The 13,452-nt window shown below is 53.5% G+C and overlaps 1 protein-coding gene across 1 annotated transcript in view; it reads right to left on the bottom strand.

The window, feature by feature from the left end:
* LOC132836189 (neurexin-2-like) overlaps window positions 1–13,452 on the bottom strand; it is a 1,025,492-nt gene that overhangs the window by 934,705 nt on the left and 77,335 nt on the right. Inside the window, exon 3 of the mRNA XM_060855516.1 lies at window positions 12,961–12,990. Within this exon, the coding sequence (XP_060711499.1) occupies window positions 12,961–12,990 (30 nt within the window). The remainder of the gene's footprint in view (window positions 1–12,960; window positions 12,991–13,452) is intronic.

Genomic DNA, 13,452 nt, shown 5'->3' with positions numbered 1-13,452 from the left:
TGCCCGCAATGGAGCCATCTCAGGTATGAGTCGTAGATATAAAGTGGAATAAATGATAAGGAGCAGCGTTAGTTATAGAGTCGGGAATGGTGCCTTGGAAAGGCACAGCCGGTCAGGCAGCAGCTGAGGAGCAGGCGGGTGGGCCTTCCTGGTGAAGGGCTTATCCCAAAACATCGACGCCCCCTCTCCTCGGATGCTGCCTGACCTGCTGTGCTTTCCCCAGCGCCCGCCTCTCCGACCCGCACTCTCCACTTTCTCCCAGCCGCGGCCTCCAAAGCGGAAACGCCGAAGTCAGCTCGGTACAGCCGGGGGTGAAGGGAGCAGGGGAGAGGGGTCAGCTCAGGCCGTGGTCTGGCTGGCCGTGCTAGGCCTCGGTTCCGAGAAGATTCCCGTTCGGCCTCCCAGCTCCCAGTCCGCTCCGCACCAGCACTCAGCTGCACGGAGGCACGGGATCGTGCTCCGGGTCTCCCCTTCCCCCTCTCCTCCCTCTGTGACTCCCCTCTCCCTCTCCTCCCTCTGGAACTCCCCTCCTCCCTCTGGAACTCCCCTCCCCCCTCTGGAACTCCCCTCCCCCTCTCCTCCCTCTGGAACTCCCATCCCCCCCTCCCCCCTCTGGGACTCCCATCCCCCTCTCCTCCCTCTGGGACTCCCCTTCCCCCCTCCCCCCCTCTGGGACTCCCCTCCCCCTCTCCCCCCTCTGGGACTCCCCTCCCCCTCTCCCCCCTCTGGGACTCCCCACCCCCTCTCCTCCCTCTGGAACTCCCCTCCCCCCTCTGGGACTCCCCTCCCCCTCTCCTCCCTCTGGAACTCCCCTCTCCCCCCCCCCCCCCCGGGACTCCCCTCCCCCTCTCCCCCCTCTGGGACTCCCCTCCCCCTCTCCCCCCTCTGGGTCTCCCCTCCCCCTCTCCCCCCTCTGAGACTCCCCTCCCCCTCTCCCCCCTCTGAGACTCCCATCCCCCTCTCCTCCCTCTGGAACTCCCCTCCCCCCTCTGGGACTCCCCTCCCCCTCTCCTCCCTCTGGGACTCCCCTCCCCCTCTCCCCCCTCTGAGACTCCCATCCCCCTCTCCTCCCTCTGGGACTCCCCTCCCCCTCTCCCCCCTCTGAGACTCCCATCCCCCTCTCCTCCCTCTGGGACGCCCCTCCCCCATCTCCTCCCTCTGGGACGCCCCTCCCCCATCTCCTCCCTCTGGGACTCCCCTCCCCCTCTCCCCCCTCTGAGACTCCCATCCCCTTCTCCCCCCTCTGGGACTCCCATCCCTCTCTCCTCCCTCTGGGACTCCCCTCCCCCTCCCCCCCCCCCCCCGGAGCTCCCTCCTCCGGGATTCCCCTCCCCCCTCCGGGACTCCCCTCCCCCTCTCCCACGTCTTGGACTCCCCTCCCCCTCTCCCTGCTCCAGGGCTCCCCTCCCCATTCCCTCTCCTATGGGACTCCCCTCCCCCTCTCCCTCCTCCGGGACTCCCCTTCCCCCTCTGGGACTCCCCTCCCCCTCTCCCCCTTCCGGGACTCCACGTGACTCCGGACCCACAGCGATGTGTTTGACACTTAACTTCCCCCCTCTGGGGCAATTAGGGACAGGGCAATAAAGGCTTGGCCCAGCCAGCCAGCGAGGCCCTGACAGAAAGAATAACAGGCCAGCTCTGTTAACGAGTGACGTTTGACAGGAATCTGGGCAGAGGGAGGTGACAACGCGAGATTTAAAAATAAATAAGCCGGCCGTTGTGTGTGGAAATGTTTTTTTAAAAACGCTACACCGTATTAATAATAATCTCCCAGCGCTGACATGCCAAACAGCTTCTTGGAAGCGGGCCAGGGAGGAGATTTACATGGAAAATAATTCCTGTCCTGGTTTGGCCTGAGGGTATTTAATTTTCTCTGATGAGAGCAGTCCCCAGCCCCAACAGCCGATCGATCCTCAGGGCAGTTAAGACTCAAATCCGTCGCTGTGGGGTCACGAGTCAAGCGTAGGCCCAGACCCAGGCCCTCCCTAAAGGACGTTAGTGAACCGGACCCTGACAGACGATTCATGGGTCACCACTAATTCCGGATTTTCTTTTAGGGACTGAATGGGGGACGATTTGGGCCGGTTTCGGCAACTTGCCTTACACGCTTAGTTCATGAAGCTCAAACCCCCTTTATCAAACGCCTGAGGGCATCGGCAACATCTCTGGATTGTCGTTCCCAGCCACAGAGGCTCACGGGAGATAAACGTTCCTGGGGTTAGGAGAGGCATTGGCGGGGGTTTCACGGTCGGAATCTTTTGTCCCCCAGAGTTGGAATGTCTGATACCAGGAGGTAATGCATTGACAGGTGAGAGGGGGCAGGTTCAAACCAGGGGGGCAGGTTTTTTTTACACACAGGGTGTGGTAGGGTGTGGTGGTGCAGGAAGATACAATTGGGGGGCATTTGAGGGGCTTTTTGATAAGCACATGAACATTCAAGGGATTTGGGCCGAAGGGATTAGTTTAACTTGGCGTCATGTTCGGCTCAACAATGTGGGCCGAAGGGCCTGTCCCTGTGCTGTACTGTTCCATAGAACATAGAACATTCCAGCGCAGACATCGGCCCTCAATGTTGCGCCCAATCTGAAGCCCATCTAACCTACACGACTCCATTTTCATCCACGTGTTTATCCAACGGCCATTTAAATCCCCTTAAAGTTGGCAAATCCACCTCAACTCTGTTCTATAATCGCTCGGTGTCGCCAGGTCAGAATCCCGGAGCTCCCTCCCCCAGGGGCATTGTGGGTCTAACCCACAGCACACGGACTGCAGCGGGTCAAGATGGCCGCTCACCTCCCCCACCTTCTCAAAGGGGGCAACTAGGGATGGGAGTGATAGATGCTGGGCCCAGCCAGTGACACCCACATTGTACAGTTAAATAACAACAAAAAAACAAAATTGGCTTTGTTAAGGGGATTATAAAAGCAATATATATCAATGCACTGATGCTATATCCTACATATTATTGGGAAGATCCAGGAAACAATTAGTCAGGAATCAATTTAGATTACTTACAGTGTGGAAACAGGCCCTTCGGCCCAACAAGTCCACACCGACCCGCCACCCACCCATACCCCTACATTTGCCCCTTACCTATCACTACGGGACAATTTAGCATGGCCAATTCACCTGACCCATACATCTTTGGACTGTGGGAGGAAACCGGAGCACCCGGAGGAAACCCACACAGACACGGGGAGAACGTGCAAACGCCACACAGTCAGTCGCCTGAGGCGGGAATTGAACCCAGGTCTCTGGCGCTGTGAGGCAGCAGTGCTAACCCACTGTGCCATCATGCCACCAGGAATTGTGACCAGGAAGTGTTCCAGAAGGGCACAGTCAATGGCTGCACTGGAGAGTCATGTGATTTATTTTTCTCTCTCAATGATGGGAGCCTGAGGTGGACAGCAGGGGATTTTCTGTCCCCAGGATGGCTTCGTCCTAACAAAGGTCTCTCAGCCAATACGCATTTGTCAGAGAACAGAGCCCATCTACCACCCCCTGAGAAAAGGAACAGGAAGTGACTTCACCAGAGAAAAACATCACCACAGGAAATGACATCACCAACCCCAAGAAACCCAAACATAGAAATAGAAAGCGGGAATTATCAGCAGTGCTTCACCTGGAGGCCCACTCAAGATGTTACCTAGGAGGGTGACGAAACGTCTGGAAATGAACCTTCTAGCTCAGCTAGCAAAACCTACATCCAAAACCTCAACCTGAGCTACAAATATTCTCAAAACTCGATAGCAGACCACTGATTTGATCGCTCATTCATCACTGACTGTGGGACTACGGCTGCACATTCCCAACAGGGGCCATGCCCCAATCAGCGCTTCCTCAGCAACATAAAACACTTCGGCAAGAGCTCGGGGCGGTGTGGAAGGCGCTAGATTGTTTAGTCTGGAAGAGATTTACCAGGATGTGGGTGGGTATGGAGGTTTCGAGGTATGAGGAGAGGCTGGGATTTCTTTTCTTTCCACTGAAGTGTACGCAGTTGAGAGGTGACCTTGTATAAAATCATAAATAAGGTGAATTTTTCCCTAGGGTTTCAAGGTGATGGGTCACATTTTTAACGTGAGGAGGGAAAGATTTTAAAAAGAATGAGGGGGCAATTATTTTGACACAGAGGATGGAATGAGCTTTCAGAGGAAGTGATGGATGTGGGCACAGTTAAAAGATAGAGAGCGTTTGGTATCATGGTGCAATGATAACTCCATCTCTCTCAATGTTGATAAAACATAAGGCCATTGACTTCAGGACGCTAGGAAGAGGACACATCCCCCCATCTTCATCAATGGAGCTGAGCTGAACAGGGTCCAGAGCTCCGAGGAGTGACGATAAACCACAGCCTGCCTTGGATTTCCCACATAGATGCAACAACACCTTCGGATGCTAAGTAAATTCAGCACGTCCACAAGGACCCTCACCAACTCTTACCATCCTATCAGGATGCAACTGCCCTGCCCAGGACTGTGAGAGACTCCAGGGAGCTGTGAACACAGCCCAGTCCCTCATCAACCTTCCATCCACCGACTCCATCTACACTCCCCACTGCCCTTGGGAAGGCAGCCGACATCATCAGAGACCCCTCCCATCCCGGTTATAATCTCTCCCAGCCTCTTCCCTCAGGCAGGAGGGACAAAAGCTCAAACACACGGACCGACAGATTCAAGAACAGCTTCTTCCCTGCCATTATCAGATTCAGGAACAGCTTCTTCCCTGCTGTTATAAACTGATGAATGGACCTCTCCAATTTCAAATAATGTTGATCTCGTTAATGTTAATCTGTCTTTGTGTACTTCCCATGCAGTGTACTCTGTCTGCCTCACTCTGCCCAGGCACCCTCTGGTCAGTACACCCTTGCTTGAAATGACCTGACAAAGCTGTTCACTGTGCATGTTACTACAATAAATCAAATCAAATCAGAGTGTTTCAGAGACATTTGGAGAGGAAATATTTGGAGGGATATGGGCCAGGAGCAGGCAGGTGGGGCTGGTTTAGATTCGATCCCCTGCAGTGTGGAAACAGGCCCTTCAGCCCAATAAGTCCACACCGACCCTCCGAAGAGAAACCAGCCCCCTATATTTACCCCTGACTAATCCACCTAACACTACGGGCAATTTTAGCACGGCCAATCCACCCTAACCTGCACATCCCTGGGCACTATGGGACAATTTAGCACGGCCAATCCACCCTAACCTGCACATCCCTGGGCACTATGGGACAATTTAGCACGGCCAATCCACCCTAACCTGCACATCCCTGAGCACTATGGGACAATTTAGCACAGCCAATCCACCCTAACCTGCACATCCCTGGGCACTATGGGACAATTTAGCACGGCCAATCCACCCAAACCTGCACATCCCTGGGCACTATGGGACAATTTAGCACGGCCAATCCACCCTAACCTGCACATCCCTGGGCACTATGGGACAATTTAGCATGGCCAATCCACCCTAACCTGCACATCCCTGGGCACTATGGGGCAATTTTAGCATGGCCAACCCACCCTAACCTGCACATCCCTGGGCACTATGGGACAATTTAGCACGGCCAATCTACCCTAACCCTGCACATCCCTGGGCACTATGGGACAATTTAGCACGGCCAATCCACCCTAACCTGCACATCCCTGGGCACTATGGGACAATTTAGCACGGCCAATCCACCCTAACCTGCACATCCCTGAGCACTATGGGACAATTTAGCACGGCCAATCCACCCTAACCTGCACATCCCTGGGCACTATGGGACAATTTAGCACGGCCAATCCACCCTAACCTGCACATCCCTGGGCACTATGGGACAATTTAGCACGGCCAATCCACCCTAACCTGCACATCCCTGGGCACTATGGGACAATTTTAGCATGGCCAACCCACCCTAACCTGCACATCCCTGGGCACTATGGGACAATTTAGCACGGCCAATCTACCCTAACCCTGCACATCCCTGGGCACTATGGGACAATTTAGCACGGCCAATCTACCCTAACCTGCACATCCCTGGGCACTATGGGACAATTTAGCACGGCCAATCCACCCTAACCTGCACATCCCTAGGCACTATGGGACAATTTAGCACGGCCAATCCACCCTAACCTGCACATCCCTGGGCACTATGGGACAATTTAGCACGGCCAATCCACCCTAACCTGCACATCCCTGAGCACTATGGGACAATTTAGCACGGCCAATCCACCCTAACCTGCACATCCCTGGGCACTATGGGACAATTTAGCACGGCCAATCCACCCTAACCTGCACATCCCTAGGCACTATGGGACAATTTAGCACGGCCAATCCACCCTAACCTGCACATCTTTGGACTGTGGGAGGAAACCAGAGCACCCGGAGGAAACTCCACACAGACACGGGGAGAATGTGCAAACTCCACACAGTCAGTTGCCCGAGGCGGGAATTGAACCCAGGTCCCTCGTGCTGTGAGGCAGCAGTGCTAACCACTGAGCCACCATGCCACCCATTTAGTTTGGGATTATGGCCAGCATGGACTGGTTGGGCCGAAGGGTCTGTTTCCATGCTGTGTGACTCTCCCTCCTACAGGAAGGATATTGTGAAACTTGAAAGGGTTCAGAAAAGATTTACAAGGATGTTGCCAGGGTTGGAGGATCTGAGCTACAGGGAGAGGCTGAACAGGCTGGGGCTGTTTTCCCTGGAGCGTCGGAGGCTGAGAGGTGACCTTATTGAGGTTTATAAAACCATGAGGGGCATGGATAGGGTAAATAGACAAGGTCTTTTCCCTGGGTTCAGGGAGTCTAGAAGTTCCCTGGTTTCTAGAAGGGTCGAGAGGGCATAGTTGTAGGGTGAGAGGGGTAAGATTTACAAGGGACCTGAGGGGCATCTTTTTCACCCAGAGGGTGGTACGTGTGTGGAATGAGCTGCCAGAGGAAGTGATGGAGGCTGGTACAATGACAACATTTAAAAGGCATCTAGATGGGGACATGGATAGGAAGGGTTCATGGGCCAAGTGCTGGCAAATGGGACTAGATTGGGTTGGGATATCTGGTCGGCATGGACGGGTTGGGCCAAAGGGTCTGTTTCTGTGTCGTACATCTCTGTGACTCCAGAATTAAAACACCTTTTGGAATGAGGGCATGCGCCCATGTTGTTACTTCCTCTTCCTGACTTGCAGACTTTAATCTCTGTCAACACACAGGGACTCGATTTGATCCCAGTGAAGGGGTTGATGCAGTAATTAAAACTTATTCATTCAGACCGCATCATCCTCCTCCTTTCCTCCCAGGAGAGCCATTAACGATGAACGAGATGAGCACACCTAGCAACGACAACTAGCAATGTACAGACTAAAACACCCCCCTGAGGTACGCTCACCGGAGCAATTATCGAACAGATTTCAACCCTCCGCGGGATCCGACGATAGACTCCCTCCTAGTCCCTCCCGGGGTGAGGGGGAAACCACCTCGGGCTCCCAGCACCCCTTGGGAAGACGACGGCCAACGATCTTCATTGGACGCTGCATTTCCTGGGACATGCGTGCCCTTTGCGCAGGAGCTCCCAGCATTTTGACGAAATGACAGTGAGGAGAGGGAGTAAGGCCATTCGGACCCTCTGCAACAGGATTGAGGCTGGTCCTTCCTTCGGCAACATATTCCCGCATTTATCGACGCCCCCCTCAGGTGCCTGTAAAATCTAAATGGTTTTCTGTATCTTACTTACAGTCATAGGGACAAAGGAAAACTGCAGATCCTAAAGAAGGGTCACACCCGAAACCCAGCCTTCTCCACCCCCCTGATGCTGCCTGCCTTGCTGTGTTTCCCCAGCCTCCTGCCTGTCCCTCCTGATGCTGCCTGCCTTGCTGTGTTCCCCCAGCCTCCTGCCTGTCCCTCCTGATGCTGCCTGCCTTGCTGTGTTCCCCCAGCCTCCTGCCTGTCCCTCCTGATGCTGCCTGCCTTGCTGTGTTCCCCCAGCCTCCTGCCTGTCCCTCCTGATGCTGCCTGCCTTGCTGTGTTCCCCCAGCCTCCTGCCTGTCGACACATGCAAATGTACATCATGGAAACAGACCCTTCGGCCCAACCCGTCCATGCTGACCAGATATCCCAACCCAATCTAGTCCCACCTGCCAGCATCCGGCCCATATCCCTCCAAACCCTTCCTATTCATGTCCCCATCCAGATACCTTTTAAACGTTGTCATTGTACCAGCCCCCACCACTTCCTCTGGCAGCTCATTCCACACACGTACCACCCTCTGTGTGAAAAAGTTGCCCGTTAGGTCCCTTTTATATCTTTCCCCTCTCACCCTAAACCTATGCCCTCAAGTTCTGGACACCCCCACCCCAGGGAAAAGACTTTGTCTATTTACCCTATCCATGCCCCTCATAATTTTATAAACCTCTATAAGGTCACCCCTCAGCCTCCGACGCTCCAGGGAAAACAGCCCCAGCCTGTTCAGCCTCTCCCTGTAGCTCAAACCCTCCAACCCTGGCAACATCCTTGTAAATCTTTTCTGCACCCTTTCAAGTTTCCCAACATCTTTCCGACAGGAAGGAGACCAGAATTGACTCATTCCTGATGTAGCATGGATTGGATGTAACATTTTTGAGTATGGCTTGGCCTCCAGTGGTAACTCCACCCTCCAAGTAAAGGACCCTTCCCTCACCGCAGTTCCAAAGGTCCTCTCTCGATCCTGGGTCTGTGGACCCAGGCTGGACTCCCCATGACCAAGGGGAACACCGTCCCTGTGTCTAATCCGTCCAGCCCTGTTATGGTGCCTCAGTGGTTACTATCAGTGCCTCATTGCTGGGTTCGATCCCTCCCAGTGTCTGTGTGGGGTTTGCTTCAGGTGCTCTGGTTTCATCCCACATTGCCCAGGGATGTGCAGGTTAGGGTGGATTGGCCGTGCTAAATTGCCCCATAGTGCCCAGGGATGTGCAGGTTAGGGTGGATTGGCCGTGCTAAATTGTCCCATAGTGCCCAGGGATGTGCAGGTTAGGGTGGATTGGCCGTGCTAAATTGTCCCATAGTGCCCAGGGATGTGCAGGTTAGGGTGGATTGGCCGTGCTAAATTGTCCCATAGTGCCCAGGGATGTGCAGGTTAGGGTGGATTGGCCGTGCTAAATTGCCCCATAGTGCCCAGGGATGTTCAGGTTAGGGTGGATTGGCCGTGCTAAATTGTCCCATAGTGCCCAGGGATGTGCAGGTTAGGGTGGATTGGCCGTGCTAAATTGTCCCATAGTGCCCAGGGATGTGCAGGTTAGGGTGGATTGGCCGTGCTAAATTGCCCCATAGTGCCCAGGGATGGGCAGGTTAGGGTGGATTGGCCGTGCTAAATTGTCCCATAGTGCCCAGGGATGTGCAGGTTAGGGTGGATTAGCCGTGCTAAATTGTCCCATAGTGCCCAGGGATGTGCAGGTTAGGGTGGATTGGCCATGCTAAATTGCCCCATAGTGACCAGGGATGTGCAGGTTAGGGTAGATTGGCCGTGCTAAATTGTCCCATAGTGCCCAGGGATGTGCAGGTTAGGGTGGATTGGCCGTGCTAAATTGTCCCATAGTGCCCAGGGATGTGCAGGTTAGGGTGGATTGACCATTCTAAATTGTCCCATAGAGCCCAGGGATGTGCAGGTTAGGGTGGATTGGCCATACTAAATTGACCCGTATTGTCCAGGGATGTGCAGGTTAGGGTGGATTGACCATTCTAAATTGTCCCATAGAGCCCAGGGATGTGCAGGTTAGGGTGGATTGGCCGTGCTAAATTGTCCCATAGTGCCCAGGGATGTGCAGGTTAGGGTGGATTGGCCATGCTAAATTGTCCCATAGTGCCCAGGGATGTGCAGGTTAGGGTGGATTGGCCATGCTAAATTGTCCCATAGTGCCCAGGGATGTGCAGGTTAGGGTGGATTGGCCGTACTAAATTGACCCGTATTGTCCAGGGATGTGCAGGTTAGGGTGGATTGGCCGTGCTAAATTGTCCCATAGTGCCCAGGGATGTGCAGGTTAGGGTGGATTGACCATTCTAAATTGTCCCATAGAGCCCAGGGATGTGGAGGTCAGGGTGGATTGGCCGTGCTAAATTGTCCCATAGTGCCCAGGGATGTACAGGTTAGGTGCATTAGTTTGGGGTAAATTAAGAAAGGTAGGGGAATGGGTCTGGGTGGGTTGGTGTGGACTTGTCAGGCCGAATGGCCTGTTCCCACACTGTCAGGAATCTGCGCCCCTCCTTCGGCGGTCCCTCACCGAATAGGATGAGTCCGTGCCACCCTCAGGGTGGGGACTTGGGTGTCTCTGCAGCCGGATGGTGGCATGGGGCAGGAGATGGTCATGGGGAAAAAGATGGGGAGGGGTGGGATGCGGCGGCAGGGTATTACTGCCCGGCCTCCACGTCTCGAGGAACCCGGCATCTCCTGGGGATCGCTGCTTCTGCACTCTGTGGGTCGGTGCACCTCACTCTGGGAGGGTCTCTCTGTGTCATTGCAGGACAGTGCTTTGGAAGAGGGCCTTCAATTCATCCTTGACTACATCCTACTTTTCTGTCTCTTCCCACACTCATTAGGGGGCGATTTAAAGGGGCCAATTATCTCTCTAATCGTACAGAAGGGATTATTGTATTCATCACCAGTGTATTCACGATTAAAAATGACACAATACCTGGTTATAATCCAACAGGTTTAATTGGAAGCACTAGCTTTCGGAGCGACGCTCCTTCATCAGGTGATAGTGGAGGGCTCAATTGTAACACAGAATTTATAGACTTTATATTCAGGATAACCTCATTAACTGGCATCCACTCATTAGCGGTGTGGATTAAACATTCCTATCTCGCTGCACAACCCAGTGCTATCCCCTGTCCGAAAGGACCATGAAAATCCCAAAGGCTTTTCCCTTCCCCCCCCTGTGGTCTCCCCAGACACGCAATCGACCATTGGCTTTGGGCAACTGGCAATCCAAGATTCCTGTGTCGAGAGTAAGGTGCTGGAAAAGCACAGCAGGTCAGGGCAGCATCCGAGGAGCGGGAGAATCGACGGTCCGGGCAAAAGCCCTTCATCAGGAATGAATCAGTTCGAGTCTCCATCCCTGTCGCAAGGATGTTGTGAAACTTGAAAAGGTTCAGTTAAGGTTTACAAGGATGTTGCCAGGGTCGGAGGATTTGAGCTACAGGGAGAGGCTGAACAGGCTGGGGCTGTTTTCCCTGGAGCGTCGGAGGCTGAGGGGTGACCTTATAGAGGTTTATCACATCATGAGGGGGTATGGATAGGATAAATAGACAAGGTCTTTTCCCTGGGGTGGGGGAGGGGAACTTCCAGGGGGTTTCCCATGTATCTGCTGCCCCTTCTCCTTCTAAGATGGTGGTGGGTTTGGAAGGTGCTGCCTGAGGAGCCTCGGGGAGTAGCTGCAGTGCGTCTTGTAGGTGGGACACACTGCTGCTACTGAGGGGGGGTGGGTGTGGTGGAGGGAGGGGGTGTGGGGCCAACTGAGCGGGGACTGCTCTGTCCCTGGATGGTGTCGAGCTTCTCGAGTGTTGTAGGAGCTGCCCCCCCCATCCAGGGGTAAGTGGGGAGTATTTCCTCACCCTCCTGACTTGCCGATGGTGGGATAGGCTTTGGGGGAGAGTCAGGAGGGGAGTTACTCACTGCAGGACTCCCAGCCTCTGACCTGCTCTTGTAGCCGCTGTGTCTATATGGTGAGTCCCAGTTGAGTTTCTAGTCAATGGTAACCCCCAGAATGTTGCCAGTGGGGGGATTCAGTGATGGCAACACCATTGAACACCAAGGGGAGAGGCTGAACAGGCTGGCGCTGTTTTCCCTGGAGCGTCGAAGGCTGAGGGGTGACCTTATAGAGGTTTACAAAACCATGAGGGGGCATGGATAGGATAATAGACAAGGTCTTTTCCCTGGGGTGGGGGAGTCCAGAACTAGAGGGGCATGGGTTTAAGGTGAGAGGGGAAAGATATAGAAGAGACCTAAGGGCAGCATTTTCACGCGGGGGTGGTACGTGTGTGGAATGAGCTGCCAGAGGAAGTGGTGGAGGCTGGTACAATGACAACATTTAAAAGGCATTTGGATGGGTATATGAATTGGAAGGGTTTGGAGGGCTGGGTGCTGGCAGGTGGGACTAGATTGGGTTGGGATATCTGGTCAGCATGGACAGGTTGGGCCGAAGGGTCTGTTTCCATGCTGTACATCTTGGCGACGCCATTATTCGTGACTGTTGTGTGGCCGAATATTTTACCAGTTGTTCACAGGTTGGGATTAAACAAACCTCAGGGAGCGACATGCCCAGTTATAAACTACCTGCAGACACACACCACTGTGGTATGATCTGCCCTAAGGTCTAACCGGGGGGGCAAACTGCCCCTCCCCTCACCCCTCAGCATTATATTCCAGTGAACTACTCAATGAAGGAGTGAACTGGAACCAATCTTTGCTGCGGCTGACAATTATTTGCAGAGCCAAACGTCGCGAGTCTCCTAACTCAACCACGCCACAGTTCCGGCAACCCCACCACACACCCTCCGGCTTAATTCTCAACAGACGCACAGTTCACACACGGGAAAGCAGCACACGAGGGGATTGGGGAAGTCACTCATTTCTGAAAGCAGGGGGCCGCAGCAGAATCAGTTGCAGAATTACACCGCACCTTCAAAAAACCGAGACCCACCCATTTCGAAGGGACGGGGCGTCTCTGAACGAAAACAGTCCCCTCCAAACGCCCCGTCCATGCACTCTCACACCCCACAACGCACCAAACGAAAGCCGGCAAATCGACAGGTATTCAGTTACAGAAAGCGAAAGCTGTTTGGCTCATTCTCAGGCAAGATCAGAGAAATCTAGCGACCGCATTCCACTCATAAAGAGAACATGACTCAATACAAAACAGGGGCAAGAGGGGACAGAGAGAGAGAGAGAGAGAGAGAGAGAGAGACCGAACAGAAAGGGTATGGTTGGATAAACTTAAAAAATAGAGAAAAGGCCATACCTTGGCTGTTTAGCATCAGGTGAGCAGGACCTTGAAGGAAGAAAAAAAATTAACAGAATAAAAAAAGGATCAAAACTTACGGGAGAATGACGTTTTCCCATTTTGTCACAATCACAGTGTATACTTGTGACAGACATGCACAGGGTGGTCTGTGGATGCCACAGCTAAAACGAGACACTTAGAAAGAGAGAGAGAGAGAGACAGAGAGAGAGAGGAAAAAAAGCATTTTTTAAAATGCTTTTTTTAAAAAATAAAGTTAATGGAATAAGGCGCAGAGACACAAGGTAAGGAAGTCTGCAGACTCATTTTGTGAATCTCTTGGAATGACAATTTCGCTAAAACTTCCCAAAACACGTTTCCTTTTTAAATTCATTCACTGGGCCCAGCATTTATTGCCCATTCCCAATTGCCCCAGGGCAGAGTTTGCTGCGGGGTCTGGAGACACGTGCAGGCCCGGAACAAGTCAAGCTGGTGGTTTCCTCCCCTCAACAA

The sequence above is a fragment of the Hemiscyllium ocellatum genome, chromosome 46 (genome assembly GCF_020745735.1).
Source record: "Hemiscyllium ocellatum isolate sHemOce1 chromosome 46, sHemOce1.pat.X.cur, whole genome shotgun sequence".
In the NCBI taxonomy this organism is placed as follows: domain Eukaryota; kingdom Metazoa; phylum Chordata; class Chondrichthyes; order Orectolobiformes; family Hemiscylliidae; genus Hemiscyllium; species Hemiscyllium ocellatum.
This window is presented reverse-complemented; position numbering and strand designations above follow the sequence as displayed.